General features: G+C 46.4%; 1 protein-coding gene across 18 annotated transcripts in view; it reads left to right on the plus strand.

Moving 5' to 3' along the window:
• Window positions 1-19,686, plus strand: part of TACC2 (transforming acidic coiled-coil containing protein 2) — a 258,017-nt gene that overhangs the window by 27,600 nt on the left and 210,731 nt on the right. For 13 of the 18 annotated variants that reach the window (XR_010147040.1, XM_063782189.1, XM_054660560.2 and 10 more), the window contains one exon: window positions 10,967-11,026. The exons of 4 other annotated variants lie outside the window; for them this stretch is intronic. Coding sequence is in view for 13 of the 14 variants with exons in the window: in XM_063782189.1 (XP_063638259.1) it covers window positions 10,967-11,026 (60 nt within the window). In the remaining variant the exon portion in view is untranslated. The remainder of the gene's footprint in view (window positions 1-10,966; window positions 11,027-19,686) is intronic. One more of the 18 variants, XM_054660562.2, reaches the window with a different exon arrangement.

A 19,686-nucleotide genomic window follows, 5' to 3' on the forward strand; every position in this document is an offset into this window, starting at 1 on the left:
GTCTCATCTTCACCCAGGAAGGAGCAAACAAGACAGCTTCTGCGTAGATGCGTGCGGGCATTTATGGATCTATGCAGCCATTTTTCATTTCATTGGAATTCTCTTACGATTAAGGCTAGCTCTAGTTAAAGCCGGAAACGCTAATTCTACTTATTATTTATTATTATTTTTAAAGACATGGTCTTGCTCTGTCACCCAGGCTTGAATGCAGTGGCATGATCATAGCTCACTGCAGCCTCAAACACCTGGACTAAAGTGATCCTCCTGCCACACAGCCTTCCAAGTATCTGGGACTACAGGCATGCACCACCACACCTGGCTAATTTTTTAATGTTTAGGTTTTGTAGAGATGGGGTCTGGCTATGTTGCCCAGGCTGGCCTTGAGCTCCTGGACTCAAGCAATTCTCCTTCTTTGGCTCCCCAAAGCGCTGGGATTACAAGTATGAGCCACCATTACAGGCATGAGCCACCAGGCCTGGCCTTACTTTTTATTCTGTCTTCTAAAACTGACATAAGAGAGATTGGCACATTTTCCCTAGGTTGTGTCCACCCATCAACTTACATGGATTTAGCAGAGGTTAAAATAAAACCTTTCCACACTGCTCCCCCAAATAAAGCTATGGCCATTAAAAAATGATTTTGAAATCTATCAGTGTTGGGCAGATTAAATGTGAGTGGTCATTCTCATGTTAAACAAGGTTTTCACAATTGAAGAATGGACTTTAACTGCTTAATTGTGCGTAGGCTGAGATATTACAACATATTCAGATTTTTCATTATCTATTTTAAGTTTGAAAGTTTTAACTTAATGCGTTGGTGAACAAAATCAGGGAGACACTTTCCCATTTATCTCACACAAACTGGGAAGTTTGGATTAATGACATTGAGTTCCTTGAATGAGAAAACTGGATCTAAAAACCCACATGCTGTAATTCATTTCCCTCTGCCTTTTTCTTCCCTACAATTTTTTTTTTTTTTTTGACAGAGTCTCTCTCTGTCACCCAGGCTGGAGTGCAGTGGCACAATCTCCGTCTCCCCCCGGGTTCAAGCAGTTCTCCTGCCTCAGCCTCCCGAGTAGCTGGGATTACAGGGGCCTGCCACCATGCCCAGCTGATTTTTGTATTTTTAGCAGAGGCAGGGTTTCACCGTGTTGGCCAGGCTGGTATCGAACTCCTGACTTCAGGTGATCCACCCTTCTCGGCCTCCCAAACTGCTGGGATTACAGGCATGAGCCACCGCGCCTGGCCTCTACAATTTTCTTTTCTCAAGAAAGAAAACAAAGTGTCAAAAGAAAAGTTGTCAAACTCCAGCATCTTTAGGGGCAGGCCAGAAACAACAATTGTGTTAAAAGACTGAGTGTGACCATGGAATACTATGCAGCCATAAAAAAGGATGAGTTCACATCCTTTGTAGGGACATGGATGAAGCGGGAAACCATCATTCTGAGCAAACTATCGCAAGGACAGAAAACCAAACACCACATATTCTCACTCATAGGTGGGAATTGAACAATGAGAAGACTTGGACACAGGATGGGGAACATCACACACTGGGGCCTGTCGTGGGGTTGGGGGAGGGGGAGGGATAGCATTGGGAGATATACCTAATGTAAATGACAAGTTAATGCGTGCAGCAAACCAACATGGCACATGTGTACATATGTAACAAACCTGCACGTTGTGCACATGTACCCTAGAACTTAAAGTATAATTAAAAAAAAAAAAAAGAAATCCTGAGGGGGAAAAAAAAAAGACTGGGTGTGAGACAACAGGGACAGGCAAGTGCTCTGGCAAACAGGGAGTTCTTGTCCTACTGTCTTAAACAGGGCAGCCACCATCAGCTCCAGTGGGTGATTGCCTTGTGGGAAGGTGGTGCCAATGTTCTGAGTTCAAAAGAACTTGGAAACCCATATTTTTCTATGAAATGTTAAGTTTTTAAATTAAACTTATTATTTTGAGATATTAGTAGATTCACATGCAGCTTAAAGAAACAATGCAGAGAGCCCAAGTACGGCGGCTCATACCTCTAATCCCAGCACTTTGGGAGGCCGAGGCAGGAGGATAGCTTCAGTCCTGGAGTTGAAGATTAGTCTGGGCAACATAGGGAGACCCCATCTCTACCAAGGAAAAAAATTAGCTGGGTGTGGTGGTGCACACCTGTAGCTCTCACTACTCAGGATGCTGAGGTGGGAGGATTGCTTAAGCCTGGGAGGTCAAGGCTGCAGTGAGCCATGTTTGCACTACTACACTCCAGCCAGGGCAACAAGCAAGACCCTGTCTCATAAAGAAAGAAGGAATACAGAGAGGTCCCATGTACCATTACTTAGTTTTCCTCAAGGGTAACATCTTGCCAAACTATAATGCAATATCACAACCTGGATACTGACACGGATACAGTCAAGATAACAGACCATGCCCGTCACCAGGGGATTACTCTTGTTGCCCTTCTATAGCCACACCCACCTCTCTCCTCTCATCCCTAACCCCTGGCAACCACTGTTCCTATTCCCTATTGTTCCCTATTTCTATAATTTTATCATTTCAAGAACGTTATATAAATGGAGTCACACAGTAAGTGATCTTTAAGGATTGGCTTTTTTTTTTTTCTCTCAGCATAAATCTCTTGAGATTTATCCAAGTACTGTGTGTATCAACAGTTCATTCCTTTTTATTGCTGAATAGTATTCCAGGAATAGATGTACTGTACATTTTGTGGAACCATTCATCCATTAAAGCTCATTTAGGTGGTTTCCAGTTTTTGTCTTTTACAGATAAAGCTGTCATGAACATGTGTGTGCAGGTGTTTTTTGAGAACACGCATTTTCATTTCCCTAGGATAAACGCCCAAGTGTGCAGTTGCTGGGTTGTATGATAGTTGCATGTTTAGTTTGATATGGAGCTGACAAACTTTTCTAGAGTTGCTAAAGCATTTTTCATTCCCACCAGCAACGTATGAGGGATCTGGTCTTTGGACCCTGGCTGTCATTTGGTGGTGTCACTTTTTGGTGTTGCTATTCTGATAGGTGTGTTGTGATATTTCCATGTGGTTTTCATTTACATTTTGATGATGGATAAAGATGTTGAACACATTTCATGTGCTTATCTGCCATCTACATATTCTCTTTGGTGAAAAATTGCTTTATGCCTTTTGCCCATTTTCTAACTAGATTATTATTATTCATATGTATATTTTTTGAGACAGAGTCTTGCACTGTCAGCTGGGCTGGAGTGCAATGACGTGATCTTGGCTCACTGCAACCTCTGCCTCCCAGGTTCAAGCAATTCTCCTGCCTCAGCCTGCTGAGTAGTTGAGATTACACGCGCATGCCACCATGCTTGGCTAATTTTTTTGTATTTTTAGTAGAGACGAGGTTTCACTGTGTTGGGAAGGCTGGTCTTGAACTCCTGACCTCGTGATCCGCCCACCTCAGCCTCTCAAAGTGCTGAGATTACAGGCTTGAGCCACTGCACCCGGCCTATTATTTTTATTTATTTATTTATTTTTTGAGATGGAGTCTTGCTCTGTTGCCCAGGCTGGAGTGCAGTGGTGCGATCTTGGCTCACTGCAACCTCCACCTCCCAGGTTCATGCCATTCTCCTGCCTCAGTCTCCCAAGTAGCTGGGAGCTACAGGAGCCTGCCACCATGCCTGGCTAATTTTTTGTATTTTTAGTAGAGATGGGGTTTCACCGTGTTAGCCAGGATGCTCTCAATCTCCTGACCTCGTGATCCACCCGCCTCGGCTGCCCAAAGTGCTGGGATTACAGGCGTAAGCCACTGCACCCCGGCCTATTATTATTTTTTTTTTTAAAGAGTTTTCAGAGTTCTTTATATAGTCTAGATACTAATCCTTTGTCAGCTCATAGTTTGCAGATATTTTCTTCCATTCTGTAACATGTCTTTTTGTCCTCTTAAGAGCATCTTTTACAGAGCAAAAGAGTATAATTTTGAGGCCGGGTGCAGTGGCTCACGCCTGTAATCCCAGCACTTTGGGAGGCCAAGGCAGGCAGATCATGAGGTCAGGAGATGGAGACCATCCTGGCTAACACGGTGAAACCCCGTCTCTACTAAAAATACAAAAAAAAAAAAAATTAGTCGGGCATGGTGGTGGGCACCTGTCGTCCCAGCTACTCGGGAGGCTGAGGCAGGAGAATAGCATGAACCCGGGAGGCGGAGCTTGCAGTGAGCTGAGATCGCGCCACTGCACTCCAGCCTGGGCTACAGAGTGAGACTCTGTCTCAAAAAAAAAAAAAAAAAAAAAAGTATAATTGTGATGAGGTACAGTTGATCAGTTTTTGCTCTTAGGGGTGCTGCTTTTGGTATCAAATCTAAGAACTCTGCCTACACCAACATCCTGAAGATTTTCTGCTGTTTTTTTGGCTAAAAGTTTTGAAGTTTTACATTTTATTTTTGAGTGCATGATTCATTTTGAGTTAATTTTTGTGTAAGGTACACGATTTAGATATTGCACATTTTCTGGGTTTGGACAAAGGAATAGTATCATGCAGGGTAGTTTCACTGCCCTAAAAATCCTCTGGACTCCACCTACTCATCCCTCCCACACCCCTCAATCCCTGGCAACCACGAATCTTTTTACTGTCTACAGAGTTTTTGCCTTTTCCAGAATGTCATATGGTTGGATCCTACATTATGTAGCCTTTTCACATTGGCTTCTTTCACTCAGTAATGTCCATTTAAGGTTCCTGCATGTTTTTTCGTTGCTTTGTCATTGCTTTTTGGCACTGAATAATTTTCCATTGCCTGAATGTACCGGTTTATTGATCTACTGAATAACATCTTGGTTGCTTCCAAGTTTTGGCGATTATAAATAAAACTACTATAAACATCTATGTGCGGGTTTTTGTGCAGACATTGTTTTCAGCTCCTTTTGGTAGATACCAGCGAGCGTGATTGCTGAATCATATAGGAGTATGTTTAGTTTTGTAAGAAACCACCAAACTGTCTTTCAAAGTGGCTGTACCATTTTGCATCCCTACCAGCTGTGAATGAGAGTTCCTGTTCCATATCCTCCCCAGCATTTGGTGTTGTCAGTATTCTGGATTTTGGGTCATTCTAATAGGTATATAGTGGTATCTTGTTGCTTTAATTTGCATTTCTCTGTTGACATAGGATGTGGAACATCTTTTCATATACTTATTTGCCATCTGTATATCTCATTTGGTGAGGTGTCCGTTCAGGTCTTTGGCCCATTTTAAAGTTAGGTTGTTTGTTTTCTTATTATTGAGTTTTACAAGTTTCTTGTATATTTTGGATAAAGTGTGCCTTTTGCAAATAATTTCTCCCTGCCTGTGGCTTGTCTTCTTATTCTCTTGAGGTTGAGATTCATTTTTTTGTGTGTGTATTTTTGTTTAACCTACGAATGTCCATCTTTCTAACAACATTTGTTAGAGTATTCTTCCTCCATTAAACTGTTTCTGCACCTTTGTCAGCAATCAGCTAGGCATATTTGTGTGGCTCTGTTTCTGGGTTTGCTATTCTTGTCCATTGATTGTCTTGATTACTGTGGCTATATAATAAGGCTTGAAATCAGGTACAGTGAGTCTTCTCATTTTATTCTTTTCTAAAATTGTTTTTGCTATTCTTGCACCTATGACGTTCCCTATTAATATTAGAATAAATCTATCCATCTCTACAAAATACTTTCTGGGATTTTTTTTTTTTTTTGACAGAGTCTTGCTCTGTTGCCCAGGCTGGAGTGCAATGGAGTGATCTCGGCTCACTGCAAGCTCCGCCTACCAGGTTCACGCCATTCTCCTGCCTCAGCCTCCCGAGTAGCTGGGACTACAGGCGCCTGTCACTACGCCCGGCTAATTTTTTGTATTTTTAGTAGAGACGGGGTTTCACCGTGTTAGCCAGGATGGTCTCGATCTCCTGACCTTGTGATCTGCCCTCCTTGGCCTCCCAAAGTGCTAGGATTACAGGCGTGAGCCACTGCGCCTGCCCATTGTTTTCTTTTCTTTTTTTCTTTTTTCTTTCTTTTTTTTTTTTTTTGAGATGGAGTCTCACTCTGTCACCCAGACTGGAGTGCAGTGGTGTGATATCTCGGCTCACTGCAACCTCCAGTTCCTGGGTTCAAGCGATTCTCCTGCCTCAGCCTCCTGGATAGCTGGGATTACAGGTGCATGCCACCACGCCCAGCTAATTTTTGTACTTTTAGTAGAGACAGAGTTTCACTATGTTGGCCAGGCTGGTCTCAAACTCCTGACCTCAGGTGATCAGCCTGTCTCGGCCTCCCAAAGTGTTGGGATTACAGGCGTGAGCCACCACACTGAGCCTATTTTATTTTTCATTATCATTTTTTGTAATCTTCAACATATAGATCCAGCATATATTTTATGATGTTTATACCTAAGTATTATGTTTTCTTTGGAGTGACCGTAAATGGTGTCATGTTTTTAAATTTGCTATTCGTGTGTTCATTATTAATGTACTGATTTTTGCATGCTGATTTTGTATCCTGTGACCTTGCTGAACTCACTTATTAGTTCCAAGAAGTTTGTTTGTTTTTGTAGATTTCTTGGGATTTTTCTATGTATTTAATCACGTTATTTGCAAATAGGGGCTGTTTTATTTATTTATTCTTTTCCCATCCTGTATACCCTTTCTTCCTTCCTTCCTTCCTTCCTTCCCCCTCCCCTCTCCTCCCCTCCCCTCCTCTCCCCTCCCCTTCCGTTCCCTTCCCTTCCCTCCGCTCCCCTCCCCTCCCCTCCTCTCCCCTCCCCTTCCCTTCCCTCCGCTCCCCTCCCCTCCTCTCCCCTCCCCTTCCCTTCCCTTCCCTTCCCTTCCCTCCCCTCGCCTTCCCTTCCCTTCCCTTCCCTCCGCTCCCCTCCCCTCCCCTCCCCTCCCCTCCCCTTCCCTTCCCGTCTTTCTTCTTTATTACAGTGGCTGGGACTTTCAGTCCTGTGTTAAACAAGAGCGGTGAGAGGGGACATTTTTCCCTGGTTCCCAGTCTGAGGAGGAAAGCATTCAGTCTTTCACTGTTAAGTAAGATATTAGCTGTAATTTTGTTGTTAAACATAATGCTTGTAATCAAGTTGAGGAAGTTCTCTATTCCTAGTTTGCTGTGGGTTTTTATCATGAATGAGTGTTCGGTTTTGTCAGATGCCTTCTCTGCATCTATCGATGTAATTGTATGATCTTTCTTCTTTGGCCTGTTGATATATTGAACTACACTGATTGATTTTCAAATGTTGAACCAGCCTGGTATAATTATTTTTACACATTGTTGGATTCAATTTGCTAACACTTTGTTGAAGACTTTTGTATCTAAATTCGTAAGAAATATTGCTCTGTAGTTTTCTTTTATGTCTGGTTTTTGTATCAGGGTAATAGTAACCTCACAAAATGAGTTGGGAAGTGCCTGCTCCTGTTCTGTTTTCTAGAAGAGATTGTGTAAAGAAATCTTACATTTAAAAAAAATGTTGGCAACTAATTTCAATTATTTTTAAGCACTCTATGGGCCAAACGAATGTGCCTGCTGGCTGGGGTTGGCTTCGGGCACGCCTCCCAGTAATTTCCACTTAAAGGAATGTTCTGTCTTGTGTTTTAGAGTTGAGAAGGGCATAGCTATCGGGTGAGTGCCCTCAATGTGCACAGTATGGGCCACTAGGCATATTTTGGCCTTTAGTCCTGCTCATTAACAAACCAAGCAGCTCAGGTTCAACCCCTTCTTTGGGGTCTTAGGGATCCTTTTGGACCTCAAGCTCCCTGCAGGCCCCACTACTGGCTGCAAACAAGATACAGCGGTGGGCAGGGGGTGGGGAGGGGTGGGAGGTGTGTGATTTTGTGCTTCAGGGGACATTTAGCAATGTCTCAGGACAGTTTTTGTTGTCACAACTCAGAGATGGGGTGCTACTGGCATCTGGTAGGTAGAGGTCAGTGTTGCTGCAGAGTATTCTACAATGCACAGAACAGTCCCCCACAATAAAGAATTATCCAGCACAAAATGTCAACAGCGCTGAGGTTGAGAAACCCTAGAATACAAGAACATTTGGCTTAACTGCTTTAAGAGAATGCCTAGCGGAGGTGGGTAAACTTCTTTAACCTGAGATGAATTTCTACCTGAATATAGGCAACGTTGAAAATGGGTTACATTTTTCTCCCCATTACTTTCACAAAATCCCACTGTCCAGAACTGAATGTACACTGTTTACTTAGCAGAGACTCATGGAAATGGAATTGCAGTGTCAAACGAAGGGTTAGTACTTTCAAAAGGCACTTGCTGTATACATTGTCAATTTTGACACCTTCCAGAACAGTGATGTCAACTTCTCTCACCAGGGCATGAAAGCCTGTGTCACTGCATCCTTGCAGGCGACGGATGTTCTAATGCTACATATCTTTACTAGTTAGGAAGGTAAAAATGCTGGTGTGGAGGTTCAATACCCACATCCCACTCCAAGTGTTCCTCATTTCTCACCTCCTACCAGCTCCTGACTCCATCTCCCCTCCTCAGTCTTCATTCTCCTTGAGTGAGCAGATGTTTTTCTAGCTCTGCAAGTTTTCACTTCTCCAACCTCAACCAGACATGACCCAGTCTGGCAGAGGTCTGGGTCATGTCTGGCTGAGGTTGGAGAAGTGGGGTTGCCTTTAGGATTCCAGGACCAGACGAGGTCTGCCTTTGGTAGAGAAACAAGTAGGAATGAAGCATGGGTGTGTCTGGCTGTGGGACTCAGGGCTCTCCCAGGGAATTGGGGCTCCAGACCTATCTGTACCTGGTGACCCAGAGCCACTGTGAGTCCCTCCAACCCAAACTCAGCTTCTGCCTCCATAATGCTCATCCTCCTGTGATCCCCCTCTTGGGTACCATGATCTACCTGGCCATCCAAGACAGAAATCTGCAGGTCAGCCCTGACTCCACGTATTTCCACCCCCCCATCTGATAAATCACACTATGTTTAATTAATTAATTGATGAATGGCCTGGCCATTTAGCCTTCCAAATTTCCAGCTAATTAGAACTTTTTTTAAGGTTGTAAGAGACAGAAGCCCATCTTCGGTGACCATAAGCAGAGAAAGGGATCGTTGGCTTATAGAATTGAGATGCCCACAGAGAGGGTCTGGCTGCAATAGTGGCTGAGTCCAGAGATTCAAAAGATGGCTCTGGGGATCCCTCTCACTGTATTGTGCTCTACTTTCCTTTGTGATTCCCTAGTGTCCAGGGAGGTGCCCCCAGCCTGGTGGAAAAGATGCCCTTGGCAGATCCAGCCTTCCATGCTTCTTCCGGCCAATGGTCTAGCCTCTTTTTTTTTTTTTTTTTTTTTTTTTTTTTTGAGATAGAGTCTCTCTCTGTCACCCAGGCTGGAGTGCAGTGGCACAATCTTGGCTCACTGCAACCTCCGCCTTCTGGGTTCATGCCATTCTCCTGCCTCAGCCTCCCGAGTAGCTGGGACTATAGGCGCCCACGACTGCGCCCGGCTAATTTTTTGCATTTTTAGTAGAGATGGGGTTTCACCGTGTTAGCCAGGATGGTCTCGATCTCCTGAACTTGTGATCCACCCGCCTTGGCCTCCCAAAGTGCTGGGATTACAGGCGTGAGCCACCACGCCTGGCCCAGCCTCCTTTTTCTTTTTCGAGACAGAGTCTCACTCTGTCACCTAGCTTGGAGTGCAGTGGCACAATCTGGGCTCACTGCAACCACCGCCTCCCAGGTTCATGTGATTCTCCTGCCTCAGCCTCCCGAGTAGCTGGGATTACAGGTGTGTGCCGCCACACCTGGCTAATTTTTGTATTTTTTTAAGTAGAGATGCAGTTTCACTATGTTGGCCAAGCTGGCCTTGAATTCCTGACCTCAGGTGATCCTCCCACCTCAGCCTCCTAAAGTGCTGGGATTACAGGCATGAGCCACCGTGCCTGGCCTCAGCCTCCTGATCAGACCCCATAAGGAATCTGAGCGACCCTGATTGTGTCATGTGCCCTCTCTGAAGTCAATTGCTGTGCCCAGAATATGGGACACTCTGATAGCCACGTGAGTCACGCACCCGCCTCAACAGGGCCAAGATGGGCCCAGCTGTATACCCGCTCCTTCAATATCACTTGAAGCAGTTTCTCAAAGGACGTAAAGGCAGCACGTATCTATGACATGGTCTTTTCTAACAGTTTTTCTGCTCCCCATCCCTGCTGTCACAACCCTACCCTCTCACACCTGGATCACTGGGAACACCTCCAAACTGCTATCTCTGTCCCAGTGAGCACACTCCCCATCGCACCCAGGCCCCTAGCACCTCAGGAGCTCAGGAGACTCTTGACTGTGAGTGCACTTGGAGGTCCCTGAATCCCGCTTGCTAGGGAACGTTTGGAAGGAAAGATGCAAGTCTGAAGAAACCTCCTGTTCACAAATTAAAGACCAGGCATTGAGGAGCAGCTGTGTCACTAGGGCAAAGGGTAAGGGACAGGCCTGCCCAGTCCTGGCCCTTGTGTACTTCATACACCCTCGGGCTTCTGGTTCCTCTTCTCTCTCTCTGTTGTCTCGTTTCTGGGACACCATGGGCAGCATGGGTGCATGCCTCATGGGTTTGGCCTGGGAATAAAAACCATGGCCAGGCACGGTGGCTCACGCCTGCAATCCCAGCACTTTGGGAGACCGAGGTGGGTGATCACCTGAGGTCAGGAGTTCAAAACCTTCCTGGCCAACATGGTGAAACCCCATCTCTACTAAAAATACAAAAATTAGCCGGGCGTGGTGGCGTGCACCTGTAATCCCAGCAACTTGGGAGGCTGAGATAGGAGAATCGCTGGGACCTGGCAGGCGCAGTTTGCAGTGAGCTGAGATTGCACCACTGCAGTCCAGCCTGGGCGGACACAGCAAGACTCTGTCTCAACAAAACAACAAAACAAAAACAACAACAACAACAAAAAAAACAAAAAACCCCACAAAAACAGCAAAGATTGTCCATCTGGTCCTGTTCCCTGCGACCTGTCCTAACGGTGAGATCCCTTTGCATTGCAGCAGGAGGACTCCGTCTTGCATAACGTCATCCTGTGGCCTCCAAACCCTGAGCCCCCACAGGTACTGGGGGATGTGCTGTTCTGCATGGCTTCCCTCTCGGCCCCTTCCTGACGTCTAGATGGTTGCAAACACTTGCTGTGGCATGTGCATTTACATAGTTAGGTTTTTTCTCCTCCTCCCTCTTCCACTGCTTCTTCCATCCACCCCAAATAAGTTGTAAAACACAGTCGAAATCGACAATTTATGTTTAGATTTTTTAGGATAGTATTTTAGTGTGCCTGTCCAAGAACTGGCTTGGTTGATATGTTCTGCGATGCTGAATAAGGCTTACGTTGCCAGCAGAAAGGAACGTAGCTGCTGGGAGCCAATACTAACCCCTCCAAACTCTTCTACTTTGATTTCCTTTGTCTGCAAGTGAAGCTGGGAATGGGGTGGTGACCCTACCTTTGCCGCCTGTGAGCAAAACTGATTTGTTGTAAAAGAAGATTAAATTCTGAATCAGCTGTCAGTGTCATGCAACAATGTGCTAGCTGAGTTCCGCTGCTGTGGCTCTGCCCAAAGTGTTTGCCATCCACTGGGGAAGAGGGTAAATAAGGAACTTTGCGTCACCTCACAGTGCTTTTTCCTGGAGAGGACATTGAGGTTAGTGTGTGTTTATGGGTGTGGTCAGGGTGAGGCTCTAAAACCCCTGGCTCCTCCCTAGCCTGCTCTGAAGTCCCCTTCACACCTGGCCAGGCGTGGCAGTCATCCAGGTGAAGTGGCCTTTTAAAAAAGAGTGGGCCAAGTGCGGTGGCTCATGCCTGTAATCCCAGCACTTTGGGAGGCTGAGGAGGGTAGATCACTTGAGGTCAGGAGTTCGAGACCAGCCTGACCAACATGGTAAAACCCCGTCTCTACTAAAAATACAAAAATTAGCTAGGCATGGTGGCGCACACCTGTAATCCCAGCTACTCAGGAGGCTGAGGCTGGAGAATTGCTTGAATCCAGGAAGCAGAGGTTGCAGTGAACCGAGATCGTGCCACTACACTCCAGCCTGGGTGACAGAGTGAGACTCTGTCTCAAAAAAAAAAAAAAAAAAAAAGAGCTGCTCTGCCCTGGAGGATGGCTGTTAGGTGGGTGCACTTGATGCATTTGTTTCTCTGCATATCCCAGCAAGGAGTGATGTTTAAGATTGTGAAATAACCATTTGCATAGAGCATTGTGAAGCCTTTTCATACATGAGTTCATCTGCTTCTCTTCATTATTCCATGAGCTGGGCTGATGACTCATGTTTTATAGACTCAGAAGGAGGCTCGGAAGGATAATCATCCCAGGTCATTTGGGTGAGTGGAGGAGTGAGAACTAGAACCCTGGGTCACTAAGGTTGCTGGCCAGTCATTTCCAAACTGGGTTCTGGGAAATCCTGGAGCCAACAGCAATGCTTCCTGGATCAGCCCAGAAAAAGAGGAAGTGGAGAGGGGAGAATCCAGTTCCCTGCACCCTGACCTTCCATCAGCACAACTTACCCTATACGGCCTTATATTGCAAGATGGCTCTTAGAAGAAAATGTTTTGGGGCCGGGCGCAGTGGCTCACGCCTGTAATCTCAGCACTTTGGGAGGCCGAGGTGGGTGGATCACAGGGTCAGGAGTTTGAGACCAGCCTGACCAACATGGTGAAACCCCGTCTTTACTAAAAATACAAAAACTAGCCGGGCGTGGTGGTGCATGCTTGTAATCCCAGCTACACAGGAGGCTGAGGCAGGAGAATCGCTTGAACCTGGGAGGCAGAGGTTGCAGTGAGCCAAGATCGTGCCACTGCATTCCAGCCTGGGCGATAGAGCGAGACTCCATCTCAAAAAAAAAAAAAAAAAGTTTTGGAATCAGAGTTGGAAAGAAACACTGATCTGGTCCACCTCCATTATTTTTCAGTTTTGTGTATGGTGGATCCGAAGGACAAGGAACTTGCTCACTGCCATAAATCAGTGGCAGGTTGGAGACAAGAAGCCATCTTGGGGGATCCTAGTCCAGGCTCCTACGGGTGTCCCTGTCAGGGGAAGAGCACTTTGTCCGGCTCTATCTCACAGAGGTCTTCCATAGTGCTTTGCAGCAGAGCTCAAGACCTCAGTCACAAGCTCCCACATCGTGATGTGACGTGGATATGGTTTTTTATTGGCTTGGTGGACATTTGGGAAGCCCCTCCCTGCTGGGCATCTGGTACTTATTTAGGTGCTGTGATCTCTAGAGAAGCAAGACAAACAAGGGCCCTGCTCTCTGGAACTTACAGCCAATTGAGGAGTCAGATAAGCAAGTGAGTAAACAGACATCAGTGAGTAAATACATTTGAATCTTTATTAAATGTGTATTGTTTACCAGGCATTGCTCTAGCACGTGAAAATCAGCAGTGAACAATTCAGCTGTGATCTGCTCGAATGAAGCTTCCTTATGAGGCGCTAACAGGCAAAAAACACATCATTAAATTTCCAATGGTAACCATGGTCGGAGGGGCTATTTATTTTTTTATTATTGCAGTAAAATATATATAACATAAGATTTACCATTGTAACTATTTTTAAGTGGACAGTTCAGTGGAATTAAGTACATTGCAGTGCCACTATCACCGCCATCCATCTCCAGAACTTTTTCATCTTCTCAAACTGAAACTCTGTGCCCATATTCCACATTCTCCCTCTCCCCAACCCTTGAGAACCTTTTCTTTCCTTCTCTCCTTCCTTTCCTCTTTCCCTCCTTCCTTCCTTCTGACTGGGTCTTATTCTGTCGCTGAGGATGGAGTGCAGTAGTGCAATCATAGTTCACTGCAACCTTGAATTCCTGGGCTCAATCAGTCCTCCCTCCTCAGCCTCCCTAGTAGCTAGGATTATAGGCCTGCGCTACTGCAGCTGGCTGCTTTGTCTCTGTGAATTAAACTACTGTAGGTACCTCATGTAAGTGGAATCATACAGTATTTGTATGTGATTATTATTTCACCTCTGACTGGCTTATTTCACTAAAGCGTAATGTCCTCAAGCTTCACCCATGTTGCTGCATGTCGGAATTTCCTTTCTCTATAAGGCCGAATGATATTCCATTGTATGTATAGACCACATTTTGCCAATCCATTCTTTTTTTTTTTTTTGAGATGGAGTCTCGCTCTGTCACCCAGGATGGAGTGCAGTGGCGCAATCTCGTCTCACTGCAAGCTCCGCCTCCTGGATTCACGCCATTCTCCTGCCTCAGCCTCCCGAGTAGCTGGGACTACAGGTGACTGCCACCACGCCCGGCTAATTTTTTGTATTTTTTAGTAGAGACAGGGTTTCACCGTGTTAGCCAGGATGGTCTCGATCTCCTGACCTCGTGATCCACCCACCTCGGCCTCGCAAAGTGCTGGGATTACAGGCATGCGCCACCGTGCCTGGCAATCCATTCTTTTTTTTTTTTTTTTTTTTTGAGACAGAGCCTCGTTCTGTTACCCAGACTGGAGTGCAGTGGCCGAGATCTCGGCTCATTGCAACCTCCACCTCCCAAGTTCAAGTGATTCTCCTGCCTCAGCCTCCCGAGTAGCTGGGATTACAGGCGTGCACCATCACACCCGGCTAATTTTTGTATTTTTAGTAGATGGACAGTTGAGTTGCTTCCACCTTTTGACTATAGTGAATAATACTGTGATGAATGTGGGTGTCCACGTAAGTATCTGAGCCTCTGCTTTCTATTCTTTTGGGTATATACCTAGAAGTGGAATTGGTAGATCATACAATAATTCTATGTTTAAGTTTTTGAGGAACCACTAAACTTTTCCACAGCAGCTGCACCATTTTACATTTCCACTAGCAATGTACTAATGTTCCAATTTCTCTACATCCTCACCAATACTTGTTACTTTGTTTTTTGTTTGTTTGTTTTTTAAATTACAGTCATGCTTGTAGGTGTGAAGTAGTGTCATTGTGGTCGGGGCTATTTTTGATGAAGTGCAGGGGACAGCTCTCTGTAGAGACCTGGTGTACTGAGGAGACAGCCACATAAGGTTCTAGAAAAGGAACATTCTGGAATAAGGTAACAGGTGTGTATGGTATAGGAATAGTGTAACAGGTATGGGAGAAATGAGCTTGCTGTACTTTAAGATCAGCAAAGAAGGCCAGTGTGGCTGGAGAAAAGTGGGTGAGGCAAATTATGGTGAGCTGTGCAGCCAAGGAGGTGGGTGAAGGCTCAGTTTTGTAGGTCCCAACCAGCCCTGGTAAGAAGTCTGGCTTTCTTCTACCTGTGGTACAAAGCCATGGTGATAAAAGAGCATTTCACTGGGATTTGAGCCTGTGTGCTCACTCACCATGGGGATGAGACTCCAGCAGTCAGGGCTCCCCAAGGAGGAAGCAGAGCAGCTGACGGTGAACTTGTGCCCAGCACTGTCTGGGCTCAGCGGACTTGAGACTCAGCACTCAGCCAGACTGAGCTCCCCATAACCGGCCAATTGGAAACTGACAAGCGAAGGACTGGTTAAAACCAACCAACCACATTTCCTTGTAAAACTCCCTGGCTTTTGCTTTGTTGAGTCCCCGTGGCTTGTTCAGGGAGATGGTCTTTAAGCCTTTGCAGAGGCTGCAGTCCCTCATGTATACCCATCCGTGTGAGTAAATCTCCTCTGCTTCAAGCTCAGGGTATTGGGTTATTCTTTGCACCTCAGCAGTCACGGTGCTTGAGTCTTTCTCTTGTACACAATGATCAAGGGGCAGAGCCCCTTAGCAGTGTTTGGCTCATTATTCTGGATGGGGCTGAGGTCCTGGGATAATAGAGAGCAAGAAGCCTGGGAGGCCAGAGGCTCCCAGGTGAGGCTTTTTGTTGGTTTTTGTTTGTTTGTTTGTTTGTTTGTTTGTTTTTGTAGGAGATACCTCAGAGAATAAAAGGAGTGCGCTCAGTAGCACTGTAACCAAACCAAAGCTTCAGTCAGTCACCACTTGTACAGTCCAATTAACAAGCGCTACAGGAGTTTGAGACTAGCCTGTGCAACACGGCAAGACCCCTGTCTCTACTAAAAATACAAAAAATTAGCAGGGTGTGGTGGTGTGCACCTGTGGTCCCAGCTATTTGGGAGGCTGAGGTGGAAGGATCACTTAAGCCCTCGGGGGAGAGGGGGCAGAGGTTGCAGTGAGCCAAGATGGCGCCACTGCACTCCAGCCTGGGTGACAAGAGTGAGACCTTGTCTCAAAAAACAAATAAACAAACACACAAACCAAAAAACAAGAGTGAGGGCTGACATGAAAAAAGTGACTTTTTATTCTAAAGCTTAGCTTAGGGGGAAAAGTACAGGCTTCTGCTTTTAAGGGCACTGCTTTGCTTTTGGGGCAGAAAGCAGGGACTTTTAAAGGGGGGACTTTGCATGCACAGCAGGTGGGGAGGGAGTGAGTAGGTGGGGGACCACTGGACTCACTTCAGTGCCTTATCCACCAGGTGGTCCAGCTGGCACAAAACTAGGTTCTAAGGTGGTCGTTGTCTTGAGACGCTCTCCAGGTGGGAAAGACTTCCGTCGTGGGCATACTTGAGGTTGGAAATTGACAGTTGTTTCTTGAGGCAATCTCCTGCTGGGAGAGCTTTCTGGCTCTGGAGCTTCTAAGTGAGCACAGAGTCAGATAAGCTTGTCCTATAGGGAGTGTCTGGTGAAGGGAAGGTCAAGGTTATAAGGTTATAATTGCATTTCTAAAGCGCTAAGTAGGAAGTGAGGAACATGAGAAAAGAAGGAGGGACAAAAGAAAAAAAATAATTAAAACCATTTTCTTTCTCTTAGAAAAATGGGATACTCAGTTACAGCATCATTGCATTAAAGGGACATTGAGTTTTGCAGGTGGGGGAAGTGAAATGGCTTAGAAAGAACATTGGCGGGGGACACAAGGTTCCTGACTCATGTGTTTTTTGCTTTTTTTCTGTTTGGTTTTGAGACGGAGTCTCACTCTGTCAGCCAGGCTGGAGTGCAGTGGCACAATCTTGGCTCACTGTAACCTCTGCCTCCTGGGTTCAAGTGATTCCCCTGCCTCAGCCTCCGGAGTAGCTGGGATTACAGGCAGGTGCCACCGTGCCTGGCTAATTTTTGTATTTTTAGTAGGGATGGGGTTTCACCATGTTGGCCATCCTGGTCTTGAACTCCTGACCTGAGGTGATCCGCTCACCTTGGCTTCCCAAAGTACTGGGATTACAGGTGTGAGCCACCGTGCTGGCCTCCTGACTCTATTTTGAAACCATGATCTTCTGGGCTTGTGGAAGGAAAATCAGCCTCCCCTTGAGAGGGTTGGAACCTGGTAGGTTCTCAGGGGGCAGCTGGCATGGGTAAGGTGGGAAGGTTAAGGGTCTGTTCCGTGATGATCCTGGGATATGAGGGTTCAAGCTGCTGATCTGAGTGCAGAAAAAGGCGTGGGAATTGGAAGGTGGGGGTGGAGACAAGGTCAGATGAGGCAGCAGGGTCTGGGGCGGCCTGAGATGTGGGGCTGGGGGACAACAAGTGCCTGGGAGGACTGGGCCTTCAGGCAGATGAGGGAGGCAGGGAGGTAAGCACAACAGGACCTCTCCTCGGAGCCTCTAGGCAGTGAGCCAGCAGTTTATTTCGACAGTATTTGCTTTTGACACTTTTTGAAAACAATTAATTGTTGCATTAATTACAAACTGATTTATCTTATTCAAGTAGTCAATTTTAATAACATCACAATAGTCTTACCTTCCTATCCTGCCGACCAGTCACAGTGATTTCTTGTTTTGTCAGCACAAATGCTATTGAAACTCTGAATTTTAGTGGTAGCTTTGGGTTCTGTTCTCTGTTCCTGAGGGAAGAGAAGCCATCGACAGAGGAAAATTCCCACACTCAGCCTGAAACCTCTTCTATCTGCTAATTGGAGGTTCCTCTTACTGAGCTGGGGCCATGGAGCCTCAGCCCAGTCCCCTTTTGGGTTCCTTTTGCAGCAAGCTGAGTCCTAGTTGTTACCCTTGCTCCTTCCTTTGGGAATGGACTCACTTAGGCCTCCTGGGAGGCTGTTCTCAGGGGGCTCTAAGCAGCCTCGGTTACTAAAGTACACTCGCACAGGTGATGTATTGCACCACCTGATGGTTGGAAATGAAGAGAAATGTATAACCACGGCTCTAAAGGGTGACTCGTTTGGGGAGTGGGAGGACACGGTCCAATGGGAAGTTGGGAGACTGTCTAACACCCAGCCAAGGGGGGCATCACCTGTCCCCGGGAGTGTCAGGGTCCTGGCTTAGGTGTGTCCCTCTCTGGGAAAGAGGTGGTGGTGACGCTGTGATGAGAGCTGTCTCCACTCGACAGCCCTTCCGGGGGTTTCATGCATCCTGACTTGTTTAGAAAGCTCTGTGGTGAAATAAGGGCCATGCCAGCCCACAGCCCCAAATCCTGAAGGTGGGCTTCATAGTTGTTCAGTTCTGGAGAGCCCTACAGGGGACATCTGAGCTCCAAGCTCCAAGCATGTGGATTTCAGAAGGGAAGGGCAACCCTAACCCCTCCATTACCACTTTCTGGAGTTCCGCTTGGCCATGGGGCTGTCATGATTCCCATTTATAGCTCTGACCGTGTGGGGAGGAAGAAAAGACATTCAATCCTATTATTATAATGATCTCACTTAAAAACATATCATCATTCAGTAACTCCATTCTAACACTTCTATTGTCTGGGTGTTTCTGTAACAAGTCCCAAAAAACATAATTTTCAACTCTAGAAACTGTGATCAATGCTATGAAGCAAGAAGACAGGTGCACAGACCCCAGACCTAGCCTGGGTGTCAAGGAAGGCGCTTCTGAGGAGCTGATGTTTGAGCTCAGAGCTGCAAATGAGCAGGAAGTAGGTGACATCAGAAGGACCCAGAGCCAGCTCAGCAGACACGCCTCCCCCAGCTTGGGCAGGTCTCCCCGGGTCGGGTCCCTGCTCCGGGTACAAGATGTGGTCTGAATGAGGTTTGCTCCTGGAGGAGACCTCAGCAATGTGGACATCTGAGGAACAGAGGACCAGGAGGACAGGAGAATCTGTGTATGCGAGCCGTCCCCAGGGTCTGGTCATCAAGAAAGGCTGAGGTTGTCTGTTGCTCAGGCGCTGTGTGGTTATTGTTACTTTGCTTGACAGAGGAAAGTGCCATATATATGTGCACATCTTGTTTAAAGCTATGCTTGGTGCTCTAAGGTTAACTTGAAGGTCCCTTCTTTAGCTCTTGAGGAACTCAGCATTACAGCGACACTCAGCCAGTGCAGGACAGGGAGCATTTCCCAATATTCCACAGGCTGCAGGTGGGCATCTGGGCTGCTTTAACTGTGTTTAATGTGAAAGAAGTTGAGCAAAGAACAAGTTAAGCAGCAAGAATTAATTCAATCTTCATGACAGCACAGAGTTTCCTTTCTTTTTTTTTTTTCTTGTAACGAGACAGAGTCCTGCTTTGTCACCCAGGCTGGAATGCAATGGCACGATCTTGGCTCACTACAACCTCTGCCTCCTGGGTTCAAGCAGTTCTCCTGTTTCAGCCTCCTGAGCAGCTGGGATTACAGGTGCACACCGCCATGCCTGGCTACTTTTTTGTATTTTAGTGGAGACAGGGTTTCACTGTGTTGCCCAGGCCAGGCTCGAACTCCTGAGCTCAGGCAACCCACCCACCTTGGCCTCCCAAAGTGCTAGGATTACAGGTGTAGCCACAGCACCCGGCCTTGACAGCAGAGAGTTTCTTTACTGTCACCTGTCTGCTCCCACAGCCCCTGCTGTGGGGTTCCCCCA

Source organism: Pan troglodytes, chromosome 8 (genome assembly GCF_028858775.2).
Source record: "Pan troglodytes isolate AG18354 chromosome 8, NHGRI_mPanTro3-v2.0_pri, whole genome shotgun sequence".
NCBI lineage: Eukaryota > Metazoa > Chordata > Mammalia > Primates > Hominidae > Pan > Pan troglodytes.